This window comes from Ranitomeya variabilis, chromosome 2 (assembly GCF_051348905.1).
Source record: "Ranitomeya variabilis isolate aRanVar5 chromosome 2, aRanVar5.hap1, whole genome shotgun sequence".
Taxonomy (NCBI): domain Eukaryota; kingdom Metazoa; phylum Chordata; class Amphibia; order Anura; family Dendrobatidae; genus Ranitomeya; species Ranitomeya variabilis.
In genome coordinates this window covers 624879415-624899934 of record NC_135233.1, presented here as the reverse complement: position 1 = coordinate 624899934, position 20520 = coordinate 624879415, and the positions used below count along the sequence as shown (strand labels likewise).

At 49.7% G+C, this 20520-nt stretch overlaps 1 protein-coding gene across 1 annotated transcript in view; it reads right to left on the bottom strand.

Annotated features, from left to right (window-relative positions):
• Nucleotides 1-20520, bottom strand: part of CNGB1 (cyclic nucleotide gated channel subunit beta 1) — a 173166-nt gene that overhangs the window by 42551 nt on the left and 110095 nt on the right. Inside the window, exons 16-19 of the mRNA XM_077288979.1 lie at nt 19178-19244; nt 18269-18305; nt 11789-11942; nt 812-865 (exon numbers count right to left, since the gene is read on the bottom strand). Coding sequence (XP_077145094.1) covers nt 812-865; nt 11789-11942; nt 18269-18305; nt 19178-19244 — 312 coding nt within the window. The remainder of the gene's footprint in view (nt 1-811; nt 866-11788; nt 11943-18268; nt 18306-19177; nt 19245-20520) is intronic.

Genomic DNA, 20520 nt, shown 5'->3' with positions numbered 1-20520 from the left:
TCCTCCTGTCCTCACTACCTGTACCTCCTCCTCCTGTCCTCAGCCCACGTACCTGTTCCTCCTCCTCCTGCCTCATCCCTGTACCTCCTTCTCCTCCTCATGTCCTCACCCCCGGTACCTCCTTCTCCTTCTGTCCTCTCCCCCTGTACCTCCTTCTCCTTCTGTCCTCTCCCCCTGTACCTCCTTCTCCTTCTGTCCTCTCCATCTGTACCTCCTTCTCCTTCTGTCCTCACCCCCTGTACCTCCTTCTTCTGTCCTCTCCCCCTGTACCTCCTTTTCCTTCTGTCCTCTCCCCTGTACCTCCTTCTCCTCCTGTCCTCACCCCCTGTACCTCCTTCTGTCCTCTCCCCCTGTACCTCCTTCTCCTCCTGTCCTCACCCCCTGTACCTCCTTCTCGTCCTCCTGTCCTCACCCCCTGTACCACCTCCTCCTCCTGTCCTCACCCCCTGTACCTCCTTCTGTCCTCACCCCCTGTACCTCCTTCTCCTTCTGTCCTCTCCCCCTGTACCTCCTTCTCCTCCTGTCCTCACCCCCTGTACCTCCTTCTCCTCCTCCTGTCCTCACCCCCTGTACCTCCTTCTCCTTCTGTCCTCTCCCCCTGTGCCTCCTTCTCCTCCTGTCCTCACCCCCTGTACCTCCTCCGGGTTTTGCCGCTGTCTGGTTCCCGGTGTTGCGTTCGGTACGTCACATGTGATCGGTTCTCCGCTAAAGACTGTAAGGAAAGCATCTGTAACTAGGGTAGGGCATTGGTTGCTAGGAGACGGGTGCCAGGGAACTGCAGGTTGTGACGTTGCCGGCGGCGGATACTCACTGCGTCTCCTGCGGGAGCTGCGAGTCCTCATAGTCAGTGTCCGAGATCTGCAGCCTGCGAGACCGGGGGGAAGAGACACCGGGAGAAGAGAGACGGGGAGAAGAGTCACGGGGGGAAGAGACACCGGGAGAAGAGAGACGGGGAGAAGAGACACGGGGAGATGAGACACGGGGAGAAGAGAGACCGGGAGAAGAGAAACGGGGAGAAGAGACACGGGAGGAAGAGACACGGGGGGAAGAGACACGGGGGAAGAGACACCGGAAGAAGAGACACGGGGAGAAGAGACACGGGGAGAAGAGACAGGGGGGAAGAGACACCGGAAGAAGAGACACAAGGAGAAGAGACACGGGGAGAAGAGAGACGGGGAGAAGAGACACGGGGAGAAGAGACACGCGGAGAAGAGAGACGGGGAGAAGAGACACGGGAGGAAGAGACACGGGAGGAAGAGACACGGGAGGAAGAGACGCGGGGAGAAGAGACACGGGCAGAAGAGAGACCGGGAGAAGAGAGACACGGGGGAAAAGAGACACGGGGGAGAAGAGACACCGGGAGAAGAGACACCGGGAGAAGAGACACGGGGAGAAGAGACACGGGGAGAAGAGAGATGGGGGAAGAGACACGGGGAGAAGAGAGACACGGGTAGAAGAGTATAAACAAAAAACGTGTGCACTGCTCAATATAATGGTGCCCAGGTAGGTTCCAAAACCATAGTGATGCATATAAGAAAAACCTGGCACTCAACCTTCATAGAGATGCTTATTTAATAGTTCCAAGCGGAGGTATAGTGACAACAATAGCAAAACGTTTCGGTCATAAGTGTCTGACCTTCATCAGTTGCATAAAGTGATTACTGGTGGCGTGAGTATTGTCACTAACAGATAGTTTGTGATATGGATAGCCCTAAAATGAATGGCACTGTTCAGTATAGTTGGGTATGGGCGCAGCCCCGCTATGGCGCTGCCGATGCAGAGTCCACCGCTTGTCTGTGGCAGGCCGTTCCTGTGCCGTATTCCATGTGTAGGGAGGGGGCTTGGAGACGCCGAAGACCGGGTAGCAGAGACACGGGGAGAAGAGAGACGGGGGGAAGAGACACGGGGGAGAAGAGAGATGGGGAGAAGAGAGACGGGGAAGAGACACGAGGAGAAGAGACACGGGGAGAAGAGACACGGGGAGAAGAGACACGGGGAGAAGAGAGACCGGGAAAAGAGACATGGGGAGAAGAGAGACCGGGAGAAGAGATACACAGGGGAAGAGAGATACGGGGAGAAGAGACACGGGGAGAAGAGACACCGAGAAAAGAGAGACGGGGCGAAGAGACACGGGGGAAGAGACACGGGGAGAAGAGACACGGGGAGAAGAGACACGGGGAGAAGAGACACGGGGAGAAGAGACACGGGGAGAAGAGACACGGGGAGAAGAGAGACACGGGGAGAAGAGAGACACGGGGAGAAGAGAGACACGGGGAGAAGAGAGACACGGGGAGAAGAGACACCGAGAAAAGAGAGACGGGGGAAAGAGACACGGGGGAAGAGAGACGGGGGAAGAGACACCGGGAGAAGACACAGGGGAAGAGAGATACGGGGAGAAGAGACACGGGGAGAAGAGACACCGAGAAAAGAGAGACGGGGAAGAGACACGGGGAGAAGAGACACGGGGAGAAGAGACACGGGGAGAAGAGAGACCGGGAAAAGAGACACGGGGAGAAGAGAGACCGGGAGAAGAGAGACCGGGAGAAGAGAGACCGGGAGAAGAGAGACCGGGAGAAGAGAGACCGGGAGAAGAGAGACCGGGAGAAGAGAGAAACGGGGAAGAGAGAAACGGGGGAAGAGAGACACGGGGAGAGGAGACACCGAGAAAAGAGAGACGGGGAAGAGACTCGGGGGGAAGAGACACCGGGGAGAAGAGACACCAAGGAGAAGAGACACCGGGAGAGAGAGACAAGGGGGAGAAGAGAGACACAGGGAGAAGATACACAGGGGAGAAGAGACACTGGGGAGAAGAGCCACGGGGAGAAGAGACATGGGGGAGAGACACGGGGAGAAAAGACACCGGGAGAAGAGAGACACGGGGGAAGAGAGATACGGGGAGAAGAGAGACACACGGGGAGAAGAGAGACACGGGGAGAAGAGACACCGAGAAAAGAGAGATGGGGAAGAGACACGGGGGAAGAGACACCGGGGAGAAGAGACACCGGGGAGAAGAGACACCAGGAGAGAGAGACACGGGGGAGAAGAGACACGGGGGAGAAGAGACACGGGGGAGAAGAGACACCGGGAGAAGAGACACCGGGAAAAGAGAGACGAGGGGAAGAGACACAGGGAGAAGAGAGACACGGGTAGAAGAGAAACCGAGAGAAGAGAGATGGGGCAAGAGACACGGGGGGAAGAGATACGGGGGAAGAGACACGGGGGGAAGAGACACCGGAGAGAAGAGACACCAGGAGAAGAGACACGGGGAGAAGAGGCACGGGGAGAAGAGACACGGGGAGAAGAGACATGGGGGGAAGAGACACGTGGGGAAGAGAGACACGGGGGAAGAGACACCGGGGAGAAGAGACACCGGGGAGAAGAGATGCAGTGCCCCAGAGTCCTGGTCGTTGCAGTATTGTCGCTCTGCCACAAGGGGGAGTGATGGTACATCTGATGGCACTAAAAGAGTTCACCTGACCAGGTATCACAGTCACACACTACACTTCACACTCCGGCCACCAGGGGGAGAAAAAGGTTCTATTTATTAGGCCACTCCTCACACTCTGGTAAAACTGGGAGTCGGATAGGAAGTTAGAGAGAAGCTGACTGGGTTTTGCCCAGGTAACATCTAGTGAGAGAGAGAGTTGCTTGGGAAGACTCAGGGAGGTCCCTGTCAGGGGTGGGATCCTGGCAGTGGCCTAGCACGAGACAGATCGTTACGGAGCCGTGCCTGCACCTCATTGCGGCGGCATCCTAAGAAAGGACACAAAGCAAAGTATATTGTGGAGAAGTGAGAAATGAGATCACAGCACAAAGGAGATAGAACCAGGAGGAGTTGTGCCCCAAGATCGGCAACATCCTTCTGAGGCGCGTAGCCGGCGGCCGGAATGCCGAGGAAGTAATAGGCTCTACGCATTACTTTGAACTACGGCAGGGCAGTTAACTCTAGGTTGGCTGTCTCACCTTTACACCTAATGAAGACAACGGAGGCAATTGTGGGAGAGGGGCGTCTCTAGGGTCCCTATAAAAATAACTCCAGGCCTACCCCGTCATACGGGTGCGTCCTATCCAAACCATATGGGGGACGGAGAGAGAGAACAGAAACATACATGACAGTTGTGAGGACTATCCTGTGGTGCTCAGCAGGGAGGTACTACAACACACAGGCGCTAGTAGGAAGGCTACTGATTTCCACCTGCAAAGGGAACTCTGGATGTGCCTTCGGACCGGCCGGTCTCAGCCAGCCCTGTTAGCAGTGCTCTGGATTGCGGATGCCAAAGCCTTCAGTAAAAAGGTAAAGAGACTGCAACCCTGTGTCCTCGTCATTTACTGCGCCCTACACCATTACCATCTACTCATCAAGGGAAGCGCTGGGGACATACTTCACCTGTGGGAAGTTACACCATCTAGCTGCCATTCCATCACCCCAGCGGACCCCTAGCAGCGTCGGTCACCCTGACCGAATACCACAGGTGGCGTCACGAACACTTGACAAACTCTCACCTACACCTTTATTTGGGCGCCCCTTAGCAGGGCCACGGACCGGGTTGGGCCACCGTGACACCCCTAGAACCGAGACCGAGGGACCCGGTACCGAGTACCCCGCTGCCCTGCGTCTGGGGGCCGCTCCAGAGACACCAGGAGAAGAGACACGGGGAGAAGAGACACCGGGAGAAGAGACACGAGGGGGAAGAGACACGGGGGGAAGAGACACGGGGTAGAGAGAGACACAAGGGTAGAGAGAGAAACGGGGGAGAAAGAGACACGGGGAGAGAGACACGGGGGAGAGAGACACACGGGGGAAAAGAGAGACAAAAGAGGAAAAGAAGGGCAATTACTAGAAAATGGAAGAAACTCAAGATGACTGTCAATCTTCCTCGGTCTGGTGCTCCATGCAGGATCTCGTCTCGTGGGGTATGGATGTTTTTGAGAAAGGTCAGGAATCAGTCTACAACTACATGGAAGGACCTGGTCAATGACCTGAAGAGAGCTGGGACCACAGACTCAAACATTACCGTTAGTAACGCACTATGCTGTCATGGATTAAAATCCTGCAGGGCACGCAAGGTTCCCCTGCTCACCCACCACATGTCCAGGCCCATTTGAAGCTTGCCAATGACCATCTGGATGATCCAGAGGAGGCATGGGAGAAGGTCATGTGGTCAGAGTAAAGCTTTCTGGTATCAACTGCACTGGCTATGATTGGAGGAAGAAGAAGGATGAGTACAACCCCAAGAACACTGTTCCAACCATGAAGCATGGTGGGGGAAATGTCATACTTGTGGGGGTGCTTTTCTACAAAAGGGACAGAACGACTGCTCCATATTAAAGGGAGGATTGATAGGGTCATGTATAGTCAGATTTTGGCCAACAACTTTCCCTCAGTAAAAGCATTGAAGATGGGTCTTTAAGCATGACAGTGACCCTAACCACACAGTCACTGCACCAAAGGAGCAGCTCCGTAAGAAGCATTTCATGGTCCTGGAGTGGCCCAGCCAGTCTCTAGAGCTGAAGCCAATAGAAAATCTTTGGCAGGAGCTGAAACTCAATGTTGTCCAGCGACAGCCCAGAAACCTGAAAGATCTGGAGAAGATCTGTATGGAGGAGTGGGACAAAATCCCTGATACAGGGTATGCAAAATTTGTCAAGAACTACGGGAAACATCTGAGCTCTGTAATTGCAAACAAAGGTTTCTGGTCCAAATATTAAGTTCTGTTTATTGTATCAAATACTTATTTAATGCAATAAAATGCAAATTAATTATGTAATAATCATACAATGTGATTTTCTGGATTTTATTTTTAGATTCTTTCTCTCAGAGGGGAAGTGCACCTACTATAACAATTACAGACCTCTCCATTCTTTGTAGGTGGAAAAACTTGCCAAATCGGCAGTGTATCAAATACTTATGTATACAGCTTACGGTATTTATTGGATATAGATTTTCAGCATTGTAGCGACAGAAAAAAATTTGCCACACTCACATTGTCGTTCATGGGACCAGTAGAACCCCCCCCCAACTTAATAACATGATGATGTAACCCAGGCCATGTTTGATCTCTGTGTAATGGTAAAACCATGATAAGAAATATGACGTCAATATCTGCCTCCTGGAACCTTCAGAGGCGAACATATTCTGCAAATTGGGAACATCATAAAATTCTTACAGACCCAGCACATTTCACAATCAGCCCCATATGAGCTCATCAAGTGGAGGTGTGAGGGTGTAACTTAGCTAATAAAAAGAAGAATCTGGGTTTGAGTCATTGATCATTCTGGAAGACATAATAAAATGGACACTCGCACATCGACCTAAGAGTGCTAAGGTCAAAGCCATTTCCGTGACATAATGTTTAGTCATTTTCTTTCGTTCTTCCTCTTTATTTTATATACTTGTATATATCTTGTTTTGTTTCCATTCTGTATCATCTTGTATTATTTTATACACACTTTCCATCTTTCTGGATAAAATATATAAATTTAAAATTTCTGTTCCTTTTGCTCTATAAACCGCTCCCTGTCGCCATATGCTCCCTGTAACAGGCGTCCAATCCACCTGTATAAAAGATTGGTGGTGGCAGCAAGTAGTTACTTTTGTTATTGAGGAGCTGGCAATGTATATATATTCCATGTGTTGGAATCGGAGGCGTATGTAGCATACCCTCACTGTGAGCCCCCAATAACCAGCCCAGTAGTAGAAGCAGCCACGGTCTCATCCATCACTCATCAGTCATGTACTTGTCCTGACGATTGGAGGCAGCGGAGTTTTGCACCCTGACAAACTGGTGGCAGTGGTGGGATCTCTGCCATCTCCCCAGTGTTATCTGTGGCAAAGTGGTAACAGTGGTTGGATCTGTAGTACCCTAAATCCCGGCTATGTATCCTTGACAATAACACTTACTCTGACTCCTCTTCATCTTCCTCCAGGATCCAGGACAGTCTCCCGCGGAGAGAAGAGCGTTTGTCTCTACATTTGTTCTCCTCAATCTAGAAATAAGCTGAGGATTCCGGTTTAACACAATGACATAATGTTGGGAATGCGCCGAAGCTCTACACCTGTACACCAGCCGTAGATTATCAGATAGGGACTGTAGGGATGCCAGGGGTCGGCTGGATGAGCTCGGGGCATTTTGGCTTGGGCACAGACCACACCAGAACACTAACTACTCCCAGTGCACAGACCGTACCTTGGAACAGCCCACACTTCCAAGGATCAGACCACTGCAGGACACTCCCAAGACACAAACCACTCCCAGTGCACAGACCACCACCAGGGCAAACACCACCCCAAAGGCACAGACCACTCCCAGTGCACAGACCACTCCCAGGGCACAGACCACACTCCCAGGGCACAGACCACACTCCCAGAGCACAGACCATGCCTTGGAGCAGACCACACTTCCAAGGCACAGACCACTCCAGGACACTCCCAAGACACAAACCATTCCCAGCACACAGACTACTCCCAGGGCACAGGACACACTGCTAGGATCACATGCCACACTCCCAGGATCAAAGGCCACACTCCCAGGATCACAGGCCAATCTAGGATACATATTCCCTGAAGTCCATTAAAATATTTCTTTATCCCAAGTGACCCAACAGTACTGAACCTCCGCACTCCTGTAGAACTCAGACAGGACTAAAGAAGTGCAAACAGTTTTTGGATCGTAACCTTGCCTGGAGTGAGATTGTGAGCTCCTCTGATCACTGTACCCAGAATGTGGCCCCAGCTACAGTGGGGAAAAAAAAGTATTTAGTCAGCCACCAATTGTGCAAGTTCTCCCACTTCATCATAGTTATGCCTGCAACTGCCATGCATTCCCATAGTCTCAATACGCCTCCGTGCTATATATATATATATATACAGACACACACATATTTTTCCGTGGGGAAAAAAGTATTTAGTCAGCCACCAATTGTGCAAGTTCTTCCACTTAAAAAGACGAAAGAGGCCTGTAATTGATATCATAGGTAGACCATAACTATGAGAGTCAATATGAGAAAACAAATCCAGAAAATCACCTTGTCTGATTTGGCAACATTAATTTTGTAAATTATGGTGGAAAATAAGTGTTTGGTCCCCTAAAAACATGCAAGATTTCTGGCTCTCACAGACCTGTAACTTCTTTAAGAGGCTTCTCTGTCATCCACTCATTACCTGTAGTAATGGCACCTGTTTGAACTTGTAATCAGTATAAAAGACACCTGTCCACAACCTCAAACAGTCACACTACAAACTCCACTATGGTAATGACCAAAGAGCAGTCGAAGGACACCAGAAACAAAATTGTAGCCCTGCACCAGGCTGGGAAGACTGAATCTGCAATAGGCAAGCAGCTTGGTGTGATGAAATCAACTGTGGGAGCAATAATAAGAAAATGGAAGACATACAAGACCATTGATAATCTCCCTCGATCTGGGGCTCCATGCAAGATCTCACCCCGTGGGGTCAAAATGATCACAAGAACAGCGAGCAAAAATCCCTGAACCACTCGAGGGACCTAGTGACCTGCATAGAGCTGGGACCACCGTAACAAACACTACCATCAGTAACACACTATGCCGCTAGGGACTCAGATCCTGCAGTGTCAGACATGTCCCCCTGCTTAAGCCAGTACATGTCCGGGCCCATCTGAAGTTTGCTAGAGAGCATTTGGATTATCCAGAAGAGTATTGGGAGAATGTCATGTGGTCTGATGAAACCAAAGTAGAACTGTTTGGTAGAAACAAAACTCGTCGTGTTTGGAGGAGACAGAATGCTGAGTTGCATCCAAAAAACACCATACCTACTGTGAAGCATGGGGGTGGCAACATCATGCTTTGGGGCAATTTCTCTGCAAAGGGACCAGGACGACTGATCCGTGCACATGAAATATTGAATGGGGCCATGTATCGTGAGATTTTGAGTGCAAACCTCCTTCCATCAGCAAGGGCATTGAAGATGAAATGTGGATGGGTCTTTCAGCATGATAATGATTAGTGATGAGCGAGTATAATCTTTACTTGAGATTTCCCGAGCATGCTCGGGTGTCCTCCGAGTATTTGTAAGTGCTCGGAGATTTAGTTTTCATCGCCGCAGCTGAATGATTTACAGCTACAGTAGGAGCCAGCATAAGTACAAGTGGGGGTTGACTGGTTGCTAGGGAATCCCCACATGTAATCCCCACATGTAATCAAGCTGGCTAACAGATGTAAATCATTCAGCTGCTGCAAGGAAAACTAAATCTCCAAGCACTTACAAATACTCAGAGGTTACCCGAGTGTGTTCGGGAAATCTCGAGTAACGAGTATATTCGCTCATCACTAATAATGATCCCAAGCACACCACCAGGGCAACGAAGGAGTGGCTTCATAAGAAGCATATGAAGGTCCTGGAGTGGCCTAGCCAGTCTCCAGATCTCAACCCCATAGAAAACCTTTGGAGGGAGTTGAAGGTCCGTGTTGCCCAGTGACAGGCCCAAAACATCACTGCGCTAGAGAAGATCTGCATGGAGGAATGGGCCAACATACCACCAACAGTGTGTGCCAACTTTGTGAAGACTTACAGAAAACGTTTCACCTCTGTCATTGCCTACAAAGGATATATAACAAAATATTGAGATGAACTTTTGTTATTTACCAAATACTTATATTCCACTATAATTTGCAAAATAAATCTTCCATATCAGACAAGGTGATATTCTGGATTTGTTTTCTCGTTTTGTCTCTCATAGTTGTGGTCTACCTATGATGTCAATTACGGGCCTCTCTCATCTTTTTAAGTGGGAGAACTTACACAATTGGTGGCTGACTAAATACTTTTTCCCTCCACTGTATATAACAGTGTGTCTATGTACTGTATGTGTGGCAGCACCACATTTAATCTGAATTATCCAGACATATTATTTCAGTAGGCCCAGGGACATGAGCTTAATGTCATTGAAGTAATGATCACTGGCTGCCATTTATTGACTGTCTGCTGATTAGCTATTGTATCTGTCCTAGCACTGTTCTACAATCTTTGGGAAACAAAGGCACAATGTCTGAATGTTGCTAATATGTTGATGACCCATTGGTGCTCTGCAATATGAAGGACAATCTATGTATGTTGTTTGCACACTCTAGCAGTGGGGGATGGCCTCCTTTCATCTTCCCCCAAGCCTGTGGTGGAATGACTGAATGAGAAGTTGTGACCTATATAAAGGAGGATCTGCCTGTGTTCAGAGAGTCTACATTACAGAAGTCATGGCATCATGGCTCCAACTGAAGAAATACAGAGCTGCCTCATTGACCATCACTGAACCCTCAAAGACCTTTAGAGAACCCAGGTTGGGCAATCGGGTCACCTGGCCTCATACATCAATGGAGTGTCAGCTTCCTAAGCTTGTTGTTACCTCCTCACTGTGGGGGCCAGCCAAACACAGGGAGCCACTGGTGGGGGTACTGGGCCCCGGAAGCAGCTCTAATCTTAGCGTGACAGTGGAAGGGTGAGGCCCTGTAATTTGCACCATCTTCGGTATTTGCTGGGAGTGTTCTGTTTGTCGTTGTGTGTCGTGGGTCAATAAATCATTGCCACACTGTTTTACCCTTACCCTGTGTTGTCTGAGTAGTGTTCTGCTCACAGGGAGAGAGAGCGGCCATTCAGTGGTATGTGCCCTGGTCCATGCGGTCTTTCTAAAGACAGCCGGGCCAGCGGACGAGAGCACCCATTAACCCTGTATCTCTACACCTTATCTATATACAAATCTTGGTTCTGACAATATATTTGTAGCAAACTTGGTTGTGGTACTTTATGTACAAAGCTTGGCTTGGTTCTGATACCTTTTCTAAGTACAAAGCTTGGTTCTGACTCGTAATCCATGTACAAAGCTTTGCTCTGGTACCTTATCTATGTACGAAGCTTGGTTCTGGTGCCTGAGCTGTCGCATGACAGATACTCAGTATCTGAGAGACTGCACATAAATTGACTCATTGCCCCTGATGAGGCAGGGTCTTTGGTAAAACATGATAGTGAGGGAACTTTGATGTTTGTTGGATATTAGTGCGCAGCATTAACCGCCTTAACAGAGCAGAAATCTAGGTAGTTTGCAGTGTTGATAATATTGTATATATGAATATCGGATACTTTTCACCTGCCGCCTACTGGGCTCTTCCAATGTTCATCATAAAGAGATGCGATCTAATAGGCAGACACAAGGAGACAGCATGTAGAGCACCCATTACTTACTCATTCTCAGACTCCACTTCTTTTTCTACCCTGGATCAGAAAATACAAAATCATCGCACACACAGGGGGAATAGACCAGCACTTGGCGAATAATGAGCATCTCAGCGATAGTGTGTGGAAGCTGCTCTAAAGCCAGCCTTTTAGGCAGTGAATGTTGCTGGAGCACCAGGCAGTCCCAGCTCTATACTCTGCCTGGATCTTATTTCCTGGGGAATCATTTTCGGCTATTATGCCATTACTGCCAGTGACTACAGGTGATCTAAAGATTCTGTTTATTTTGGAGATAAGTGGTGACTCGGGATGAGTGGACCTGTGGAAGTTCGCGTTCGTCGCGTTCGACTGAACTTTAATTCAAAGATCAGTCTGGACACCAGAACTGTACCCGAACTTGAACCTGAACCCCATAGAAATAAATGGGGATTCAAACTTTGGATCTCTCTCTCCTCCCCAAATGGTAAAATCGACTTCCAGGAGAAGTCTGTGTTTGGTGTTCAGCACCAGAAACTGGGTGTCCAGTAAAGACTCCGAACTTTACAATTTGAGTTCAATCACCTCTAGTGGTGACATTATACTCCTCACCATTTTGCTTCCTCGTGTTCCTGTGGTCCTGGTAGCAGGGCAGAAACCTCAGGTTGTGTTTGGACTTCTAGGATTACGTCTGTTGCAGCCTCATCTTGTAGCTGGGATTTCACGTGAGCCATCTCCAGGCTCTCATCTTCTGACTGCTCCATTGCTGGAGAGAGATGGAAGAACCCAGTTATTGTGAAGGATGGGGCCGGTCTACAACATGTGCTGTGCGTAGGAAGTGTATGTCCTTACAGTCAGAATTGTGGGGATATCTTCTGTTATGCTTTAGTCAGGGATACATTTACATAATATTCCTAAACATATGGGGTAAGTTGGATCACACAACTTCACAATACAGATCGTTGTCTGCCATCTGCTCCCTCAGGTATCTGCTTTCGCTCATTCCTTCACGTATAGGGTTATTGAGGACTCCTCTCACTGTACAGAAATGTCTCACTGCTCCATCATTAGGACTCCTCCACTGACTCTCAGAAACATGCAACTCTTAACATTGCAGATGCCACAGGTGATGATCCCGAGAGTTGATCATGGGCACCTGTGAACCACAAGGATGTGTGGGCAGAAAATTGCAACAACATGGTCTCCCTATTGTCTGTACCCTTCCTTTCTTATAACTTTTCAGGGAAGTCTAGTGCAGCCCCCTCAAGGATGAGCACCTCAATATACAATGAGGCCTTGTGTACAATATTACATAGGTCACAGGGTAGAAGGCAGTGACTGATGTCATGCTCTCTTCTATCTGGCACAGTTGTCTCCTCAGGTGGGGTCAGCGTTTCTTCTCCACCATTTCCAATGTTCCTCCTGTATACTGTAATCTTTATTAAGAATAATTTTGCCATGGGTTAACTGCTCACTTTGGCTATTGGTGGCCTCCTCCTAAAGGTGTGCCTTGAAAATGTCCACTTCATCATGCTGGACCTCTATTTCTGCTGGTGGTGTGGTCTGAGTGTGCCGTTCTTTGGTTTGGGCTGGTTTGTCCTCATCATATGATGACAGCTTGTGGTCAATGGTTTGACATGTTGTATTGTCTGAGTCTCTCTCTCCTAAGTTTGGATCTTGTAGCTAATTTTCATACTGTTATGTGTTGGAACGTCATCTTTGTGTCTCTTTGTTTGGTTTGGCCGCCATTGTCGGAATTCTGAAGGTTCGTATTTTACACTTGGGTGTCCTTGTCTCTCAGTTTGAGGAAACATGTGATTATGTCCTCTGAGTATCAAAAAAACTGATTGGCACATCCAAACATAAATCAGGTCTAAACAGGTGCTTACCTAGAGTCGCCAACTCAAATACAATCAAACAGATAAGGCAGCACTCTGTAGCACTATAGCTTGCAAACATAAAATATGAGAATTGAATTGCATAACTGCACTAGAAATATGAAAAATTGAGAATGCTTAGCGCATTAGGTTCCCAGAGAGATATTGACTGTCTAAGAGAGGATAGGCATTAGGTCCTGGCAACAAGAATCGCCCTAACGTGGCTGCCAGGTACACATGAATTGGCCAATTTATGCGCTAAGCATTCTAAATTTTTAATATTTCTAGTGCAGTGATGCAATTCAATTCTCATATTTTATGTTTGCATGCTATAGTGCTACAAAGTGCTGCCTTATATGTTTGATTATGTCCTCTGAGACCTGTGAAGAAGTGGATCCTTGCGGGAGACTGGGTGTAATAGCATCTTCCAGCCACATGGTTTGTTGTTACGGTAGTTCCGTACGCATGGCCTGTGATAAGTATCACATTCATCATTGCTCAGCACCATCGTCTTTTCTGTCTCCATCTTGTAACTAACCAGTTTTGTGACATGCAAAGGTGTCTTCCCAGTGACTTGCTTTGTCCTTTTTGACATTTTTTCTCTTTCACTGCCAGTTTTCCTGTTCATAATTTCCTAAAGTTAGCACTAGGCATAGCGACATCTTCTTCCCAGAACCTGGTTGTATCTAGACCTTCTGTTCCCCCTGTGTTTGTTGGTTGCTGCATACATTTTTTTCTCTTCAGGGGGTATCATGCATTCTACAATCTGTCCATGAATGAGCTGAATGATTTACAGCTATTAGCCAGGCAGAGTACATGTTGGGGTTGCCTGGTTGCTAGGGAAACCCCACATGTAATCAAGCTGTCTAGCGTCCAGCGTGCTCTGGAAAACCCGAGTAACGAGTATACTTGCTCATCACTAATGATAAATCATTTTCCGCAGAATTCCTGCCATGGCCACTAGGGGCACTCTGAAGCTCACTGCAAACAGTGGCATCACCAAGGTCACAGCAATGGAGGATGACCAGCAATAGTAGACTGATGTAGTGAGCTGTCAGAGGGCAGAGCCCTTGGTGGTGGGCTGCAAGACCCCTCTATGGCACTGACGGCACCATCTATGCAGAGATGGATGTGACTTAAATAATCCTATAAAGATATATGGTGGGCGGTTAAGGGGCTGAGGCTTTCTGAGCGACCATTACAACCACCGTGCTGGTACCATCAGGTGGCGCCCATCGCTGACTGGTGGGGTAAGAACACTTGACCTGTGGTGTACAGAATACAGAAGACTGTGGAGACTGTGCACAGTCCAGGTCCTGACCCCGAGACCCCCGCCCATGGGGCAAAAGAGGAGCACAGCGCCACACAATGGAGCAGAGGCAAGGTGTGGACGCCAACCATGTGCATCATATAATCCTGGGCTCGCACTGGCCCCCAGTGTAACTGCAGCCTCTGGCGGAGGAAACAGAACGACCACACCACAAGGACAGCGCAAAACTTTATTCCAAAATCACCAAAGTGAAAAACTCACATGTGCTCTCTATGGCCTGATTCATGGCTGGAGTTGGGGTGTGCAAAGGGAAAGGGACGCGCAGGCCCGACCAGCGAAAAGAGGGCGCGCAGGCCCGACCGGGGAATAGGGGGAGTGCAAAGGGAAAGGGGGCTCGCAGGCCAGACTGGCGAAAAGAGGGCGCGCGGGCCCGACCGGGGAATAGGGGGCGCGCAAAGGGAAAGGGGGCACGCAGGCCCGACTGGCAAAAAGAGGGCGTGCAGGCCCGACCGGGGAATAGGGGACGCGCAAAAGGAAAGGGGGCGCACAGGCCCGACAGGCGAAAAGAGGGCGTGCAGGCCCGACCGGGGATTAGGGGGCGCGCAAAGGGAAAGGGACGAGCAGGCCTGACCAGCGAAAAGAGGGCGCACAAAAGGGAAAGGGGCGTGCAGGCCCGACTGGCGAAAAGTGGGCGCGCAGGCCCTATCGGGGAAAAGGGGGCGCACGCAGGCCCTATCGGGGAAAAGGGGGCGCACGCAGGCCCGACCGGCGAAATGAGGGAGCGCAGGCCCGACCGGGGAATAGGGGGGGTGCACGCAGGTCGGACCGGAGAAAATGGGGGCGTGCGCAGGCCCGACCTAGCTATGACTAGGAGGGGGCGCAGCCATGACTAGGAGGGGGCGCAGCCATGACTAGGAACGGGTGCAGCCATGACTAGGAGAAGGCGTAGCCATGACTGGGAGGGGGCGCAGCCATGACTGGGAGGGGCGCAGCCATGACTGGGAGGGGGCGCAGCCATGACTAGGAGGGGCGCAGCCATGACTAGGAAGGGGCGCAATATATACTATAAGTAAAAACTCCGGCACACAATGAAAAGAGATAATTTGATTATTCATTAATTTTTATTCCAAAAAAATATGCGTCGGTGGGATTCCACATAAATAAGCTCAGAAGACTTTATGATAGACAGATTATACACAATTCTCAACGTTTCGGCATTTTTTTTAGCCTTTTTCAAGAGACTTCTGTCTTTTTGTCAGTCACTTCCACGCCGAACGGTCACAGCCTCCTCCCGGACTTTCTTACCGGATTCTTTAGCGGCGCCTATCATGAAGTGGGATTTCATCCTTTATTCCGCGTACTGACAAAAAGACAGAAGTCTCTTGAAAAAGGCTAAAAAAATGCCGAAACGTTGAGAATTGTGTATAATCTGTCTATCATAAAGTCTACAGAGCTTATTTATGTGGAATCCCACCGACGCATATTTTTTTGGAATAAAAATTAATGAATAATCAAATTATCTCTTTTCATTGTGTGCCGGAGTTTTTACTTATAGTATACACTCACTGGCCACTTTATTAGGTACACCTGTCCAACTTCTTGTTAACACTTAATTTCTAATCAGCCAATCACATGGCGGCAACTCAGTGCATTTAGGCATGTAGACATGGTCAAGACAATCTCCTGCAGTTCAAACCGAGCATCAGTATGGGGAAGAAAGGTGATTTGAGTGCCTTTGAACGTGGCATGGTTGTTGGTGCCAGAAGGGCTGGTCTGAGTATTTCAGAAACTGCTGATCTACTGGGATTTTCACGCACAACCATCTCTAGGGTTTACAGAGAATGGTCCGAAAAAGAAAAAAAATCCAGTGAGCGGCAGTTCTGTGGGCGGAAATGCCTTGTTGATGCCAGAGGTCAGAGGAGAATGGGCAGACTGGTTCGAGCTGATAGAAAGGCAACAGTGACTCAAATCGCCACCCGTTACAACCAAGGTAGGCCTAAGAGCATCTCTGAACGCACAGTGCGTCGAACTTTGAGGCAGATGGGCTACAGCAGCAGAAGACCACACCGGGTACCACTCCTTTCAGCTAAGAACAGGAAACTGAGGCTACAATTTGTACAAGCTCATCGAAATTGGACAGTAGAAGATTGGAAAAACGTTGCTTGGTCTGATGAGTCTCGATTTCTGCTGCGACATTCGGATGGTAGGGTCAGAATTTGGCGTAAACAACATGAAAGAATGGATCCATCCTGCCTTGTATGGAGCATCTTTGGGATGTGCAGCCGACAAATCTGCGGCAACTGTGTGATGCCATCATGTCAATATGGACCAAAATCTCTGAGGAATGCTTCCAGCACCTTGTTGAATCTATGCCACGAAGAATTGAGGCAGTTCTGAAGGCAAAAGGGGGTCCAACCCGTTACTAGCATGGTGTACCTAATAAAGTGGCCGGTGAGTGTATATTGGACTATTTTTCTCCTGGCACCTCCAATGTAACAGTGAGCACCCTCTTAACCGTAATTTAGGAAGGGGCGCAGCCATGACTAGGAAGGGGCGCAGCCATGACTAGGAGGGGGCGCAGCCATGACCAGGAGGGGGCGCAGCCATGACTAGGAGGGGGCGCAGCCATGACTAGGAAGGGAAGCAGCCATGACTAGGAAGGGAAGCAGCCATCACTAGGAAGGGAAGCAGCCATCACTAGGAAGGGAAGCAGCCATGACTGGGAGGGGGCGCAGCCATGACTAGGAGGGGGCGCAGACATGACTAGGAAGGGGCGCAGCCATGACTAGGAAGGGGCGCAGCCATGACTAGGAAGGGGCGCAGCCATGACTAGGAGAGGGCACAGCCATGACTAGGAGGGAGCGCAGCCATGACTAGGAAGGGGCGCAGCCATGACTAGGAGGGGGCGCAGCCATGACTAGGAGGGGGCGCAGCCATGACTAGGAGGGGGCGCAGCCATGACTAGGAAGGGAAGCAGCCATGACTAGGAAGGGAAGCAGCCATGACTAGGAAGGGAAGCAGCCATCACTAGGAGGGGGCGCAGCCATGACTGGGAGGAGGCGCAGCCATGACTAGGAGGGGGCACAGCCATGACTAGGAAGGGGCGCAGCCATGACTAGGAAGGGGCGCAGCCATGACTAGGAAGGGAAGCAGCCATGACTAGGAAGGGAAGCAGCCATGACTAGGAGGGGGCGCAGCCATGACTAGGAAGGGGCTACATATAATTTGATCAGAAGCAGTAGTGGAGTCACGTCTGTGGTGCAGTGCACACTGGTGATATTGGTGAAGCCTGACTACATACAACAGACTACAGCTGAAGGCAGAGACGGGCGGCCAGTGATCGGAAGCGGCTCCTTCATCTTCTGTTTTCCATTTGTTTCAGGGATAATTAAACCCCACTCCCCCCTGAAACAAAGGAGAAGAGAAAACTATTAATAGAGAATGTGCTGCCAAGAGAGATGCCGTTCCGGGCCATGAGCTGGCGAGACGCTCTGCATCACACCCCATGAATACGTCCATCCATCCACAGAGAGAACGCTTCCCCCTCCGTCCAGTGAGATGTGGGACAACAAACACTGACTAACCACCGCCGCTATAAAACAGACATATCTGTCGACACGTAACCACCGCCGTAATAACATGGGCACATCTGCCAGCATGTAACCACCACCGCTATAACACGGGCACATCTGCCGGCACGTAACCACCGCCGCTATAAGACGGACACATCTGTCGGCACGTAACCACCGCCGCTATAACATGGGCACATCTGCCGGCACATAACCACTGCCGCTATAACATGGGTACATCTGCCGACACGTAACCACCGCCGCTATAACACGGGCAACATCTGCCGGTTGCTAGGTCTATATGAAAGTGTTTCATAACAAGTATAAAGAGCAAACATGACTGAACAGAAGAGACGCGGGCACGGGGGGCACTTACTTCCTTCCACCTGACACAGTGTGAGGTTGTGAGAGTCCTGTGAGAGAGGAAACATTTGTTACCGTCATGTAAATGTACAGCATGTGCACAGTCTGCACGCACGTCTACGGGCACACACGGGGGAATCGAGCAGGAGGGCACGACACAGTAAGGGGCATAACACAGTAGGGAGCATCACACAGTAGGGGGCATACCACAGTAGGGGGCATCACACAGTAAGGGGCATACCACAGTAGGGGGCATCAGACAGTAAAGGGCATACCACAGTAGGGGGCATCACACAGTAAGGGGCATACGACAGTAGGGGGCATCACACAGTAAGGGGCATACCACAGTAGGGGGCATCATACAGTAAAGGGCATACCACAGTAGGGGGCATCACACAGTAAGGGGCATACCACAGTAGGGGGGCGCCACCCAGTAGGGGGCATACCACAGTAGGGAGCATCACACAGTAGGAGGGCATCACACAGTAAGGGGGCATCACAGAGTAAGGGGCATACCACAGTAGGGAGCGTCACACAGTAGGGGGCGTCACAACGTAGAGAGGAGACACGGACAGAGGCCAGTGCTAGGGGCAGTGTGAATGGATGTTGTGGTCAATGGAGATAGGGACTCGGGAGGGGTGTAGTGACCACTGCAATAGTTGCAGCCATCATGGCTAGGAGAGGCGGTGTCACCACTGATGGCCAAGTGGTGATGGGCGCAGTCCTGCATCCATGGGTATAAGTATCGGGGTTTGATGAAGAGAGACTGGGCCCTGATGTCTGGGGAGTCCCAGGAGAAGACTATTATAAGGGACTTATGCTGGGAATGGATGGGGCTGGTACAGACTTTGCATTGGATCCCAGGAGTTAACCCTCTGGTTCCCAGACTGCTGGCTACACACCCTGTGCTGGCTGATGGTACCTGCTTTGCTGTAATTACTGGCTGTGGAATAACCTTCTCCAGACCCTGACTGATCCAGCTCAGGACCCTGCAAGGAAATGTGACATCAGCACACCTTGTGACCTCATCCAACGACGTTAGCACACCTTGTGACCTCACCCAACGACATCAGCAAACCTCGTGACCTAACCCAAAGACGTCTGCACACCTCGTGACCCATACCTCCCAACTTTTGAAGATGGGAAAGAGGGACAAAGTTTGCGGCGTTGCGCGCCGCGGCAATTTTTTAGGCCACGCCTCTGACCACACCCATTCATAATTAGTCACACCCATATCCACGTCCCAACCACACCCATTTAGCACTGCTGATCACACTGTTTTATATACAATAATTATAAACAAAAAAAAAATATGGCCACACAGTGCTCCATACTGTATAATGACCCCACATGACGCTCCATGCTGTAAAATGGCCACACACAGTGCTCCATACTGTATAATGGCCACACAGTGCTCCATACTGTATAATGGCCACACATGATGCTCAATACTGTATAATGGCCACACATGATGCTCCATAGTGTATAATGGCTGCACATGATGCTCAATACTGTATAATGGCCACACATGATGCTCCATAGTGTATAATGGCCACACATGATGCTCCATAGTGTATAATGGCCACACACAGTGCTCCATACTGTATAATGGCCACACAGTGCTCCATACTGTATAATGGCCACACATGATGCTCCATAGTGTATAATGGCTGTACATGATGCTTAATACTGTATAATGGCCACACATGATGCTCCATAGTGTATAATGGCCACACATGATGCTCCATACTGTATAATGGCCACACATGATGCTCCATAATGTATAATGGTCACACAGTACTCCATACTGTATAATGGTCACACATAGTGCTCCATAATGTATAATGGTCACACAGTGCTCCATACTGTATAATGGCCACACAGTGCTCCATACTGTATAATGGCCACATAGTGCTCCATACTGTATAATGGCCACACAGTGCTCCATACTGTATAATGGCCACATAGTGCTCCATACTGTATAACGGCCACACACAATTCTCCATACTGTATAATGATCCCACATGATGCTCAATACTGTATAATGGCCATTGGCCACACATGATGCTCCATACTGTATAACGGCCACACATGATGCTCCATACTGTATAACGACCACACATGATGCTCAATACTGTATAATGGCCACACACAGTTCTCCATACTGTATAATGATCCCACATGATGCTCAATACTGTATAATGACCCCCCTCACTCCTGTATGCATGGCTCATATTTCCCCCCTGTATGCATGGCTCATCTCCC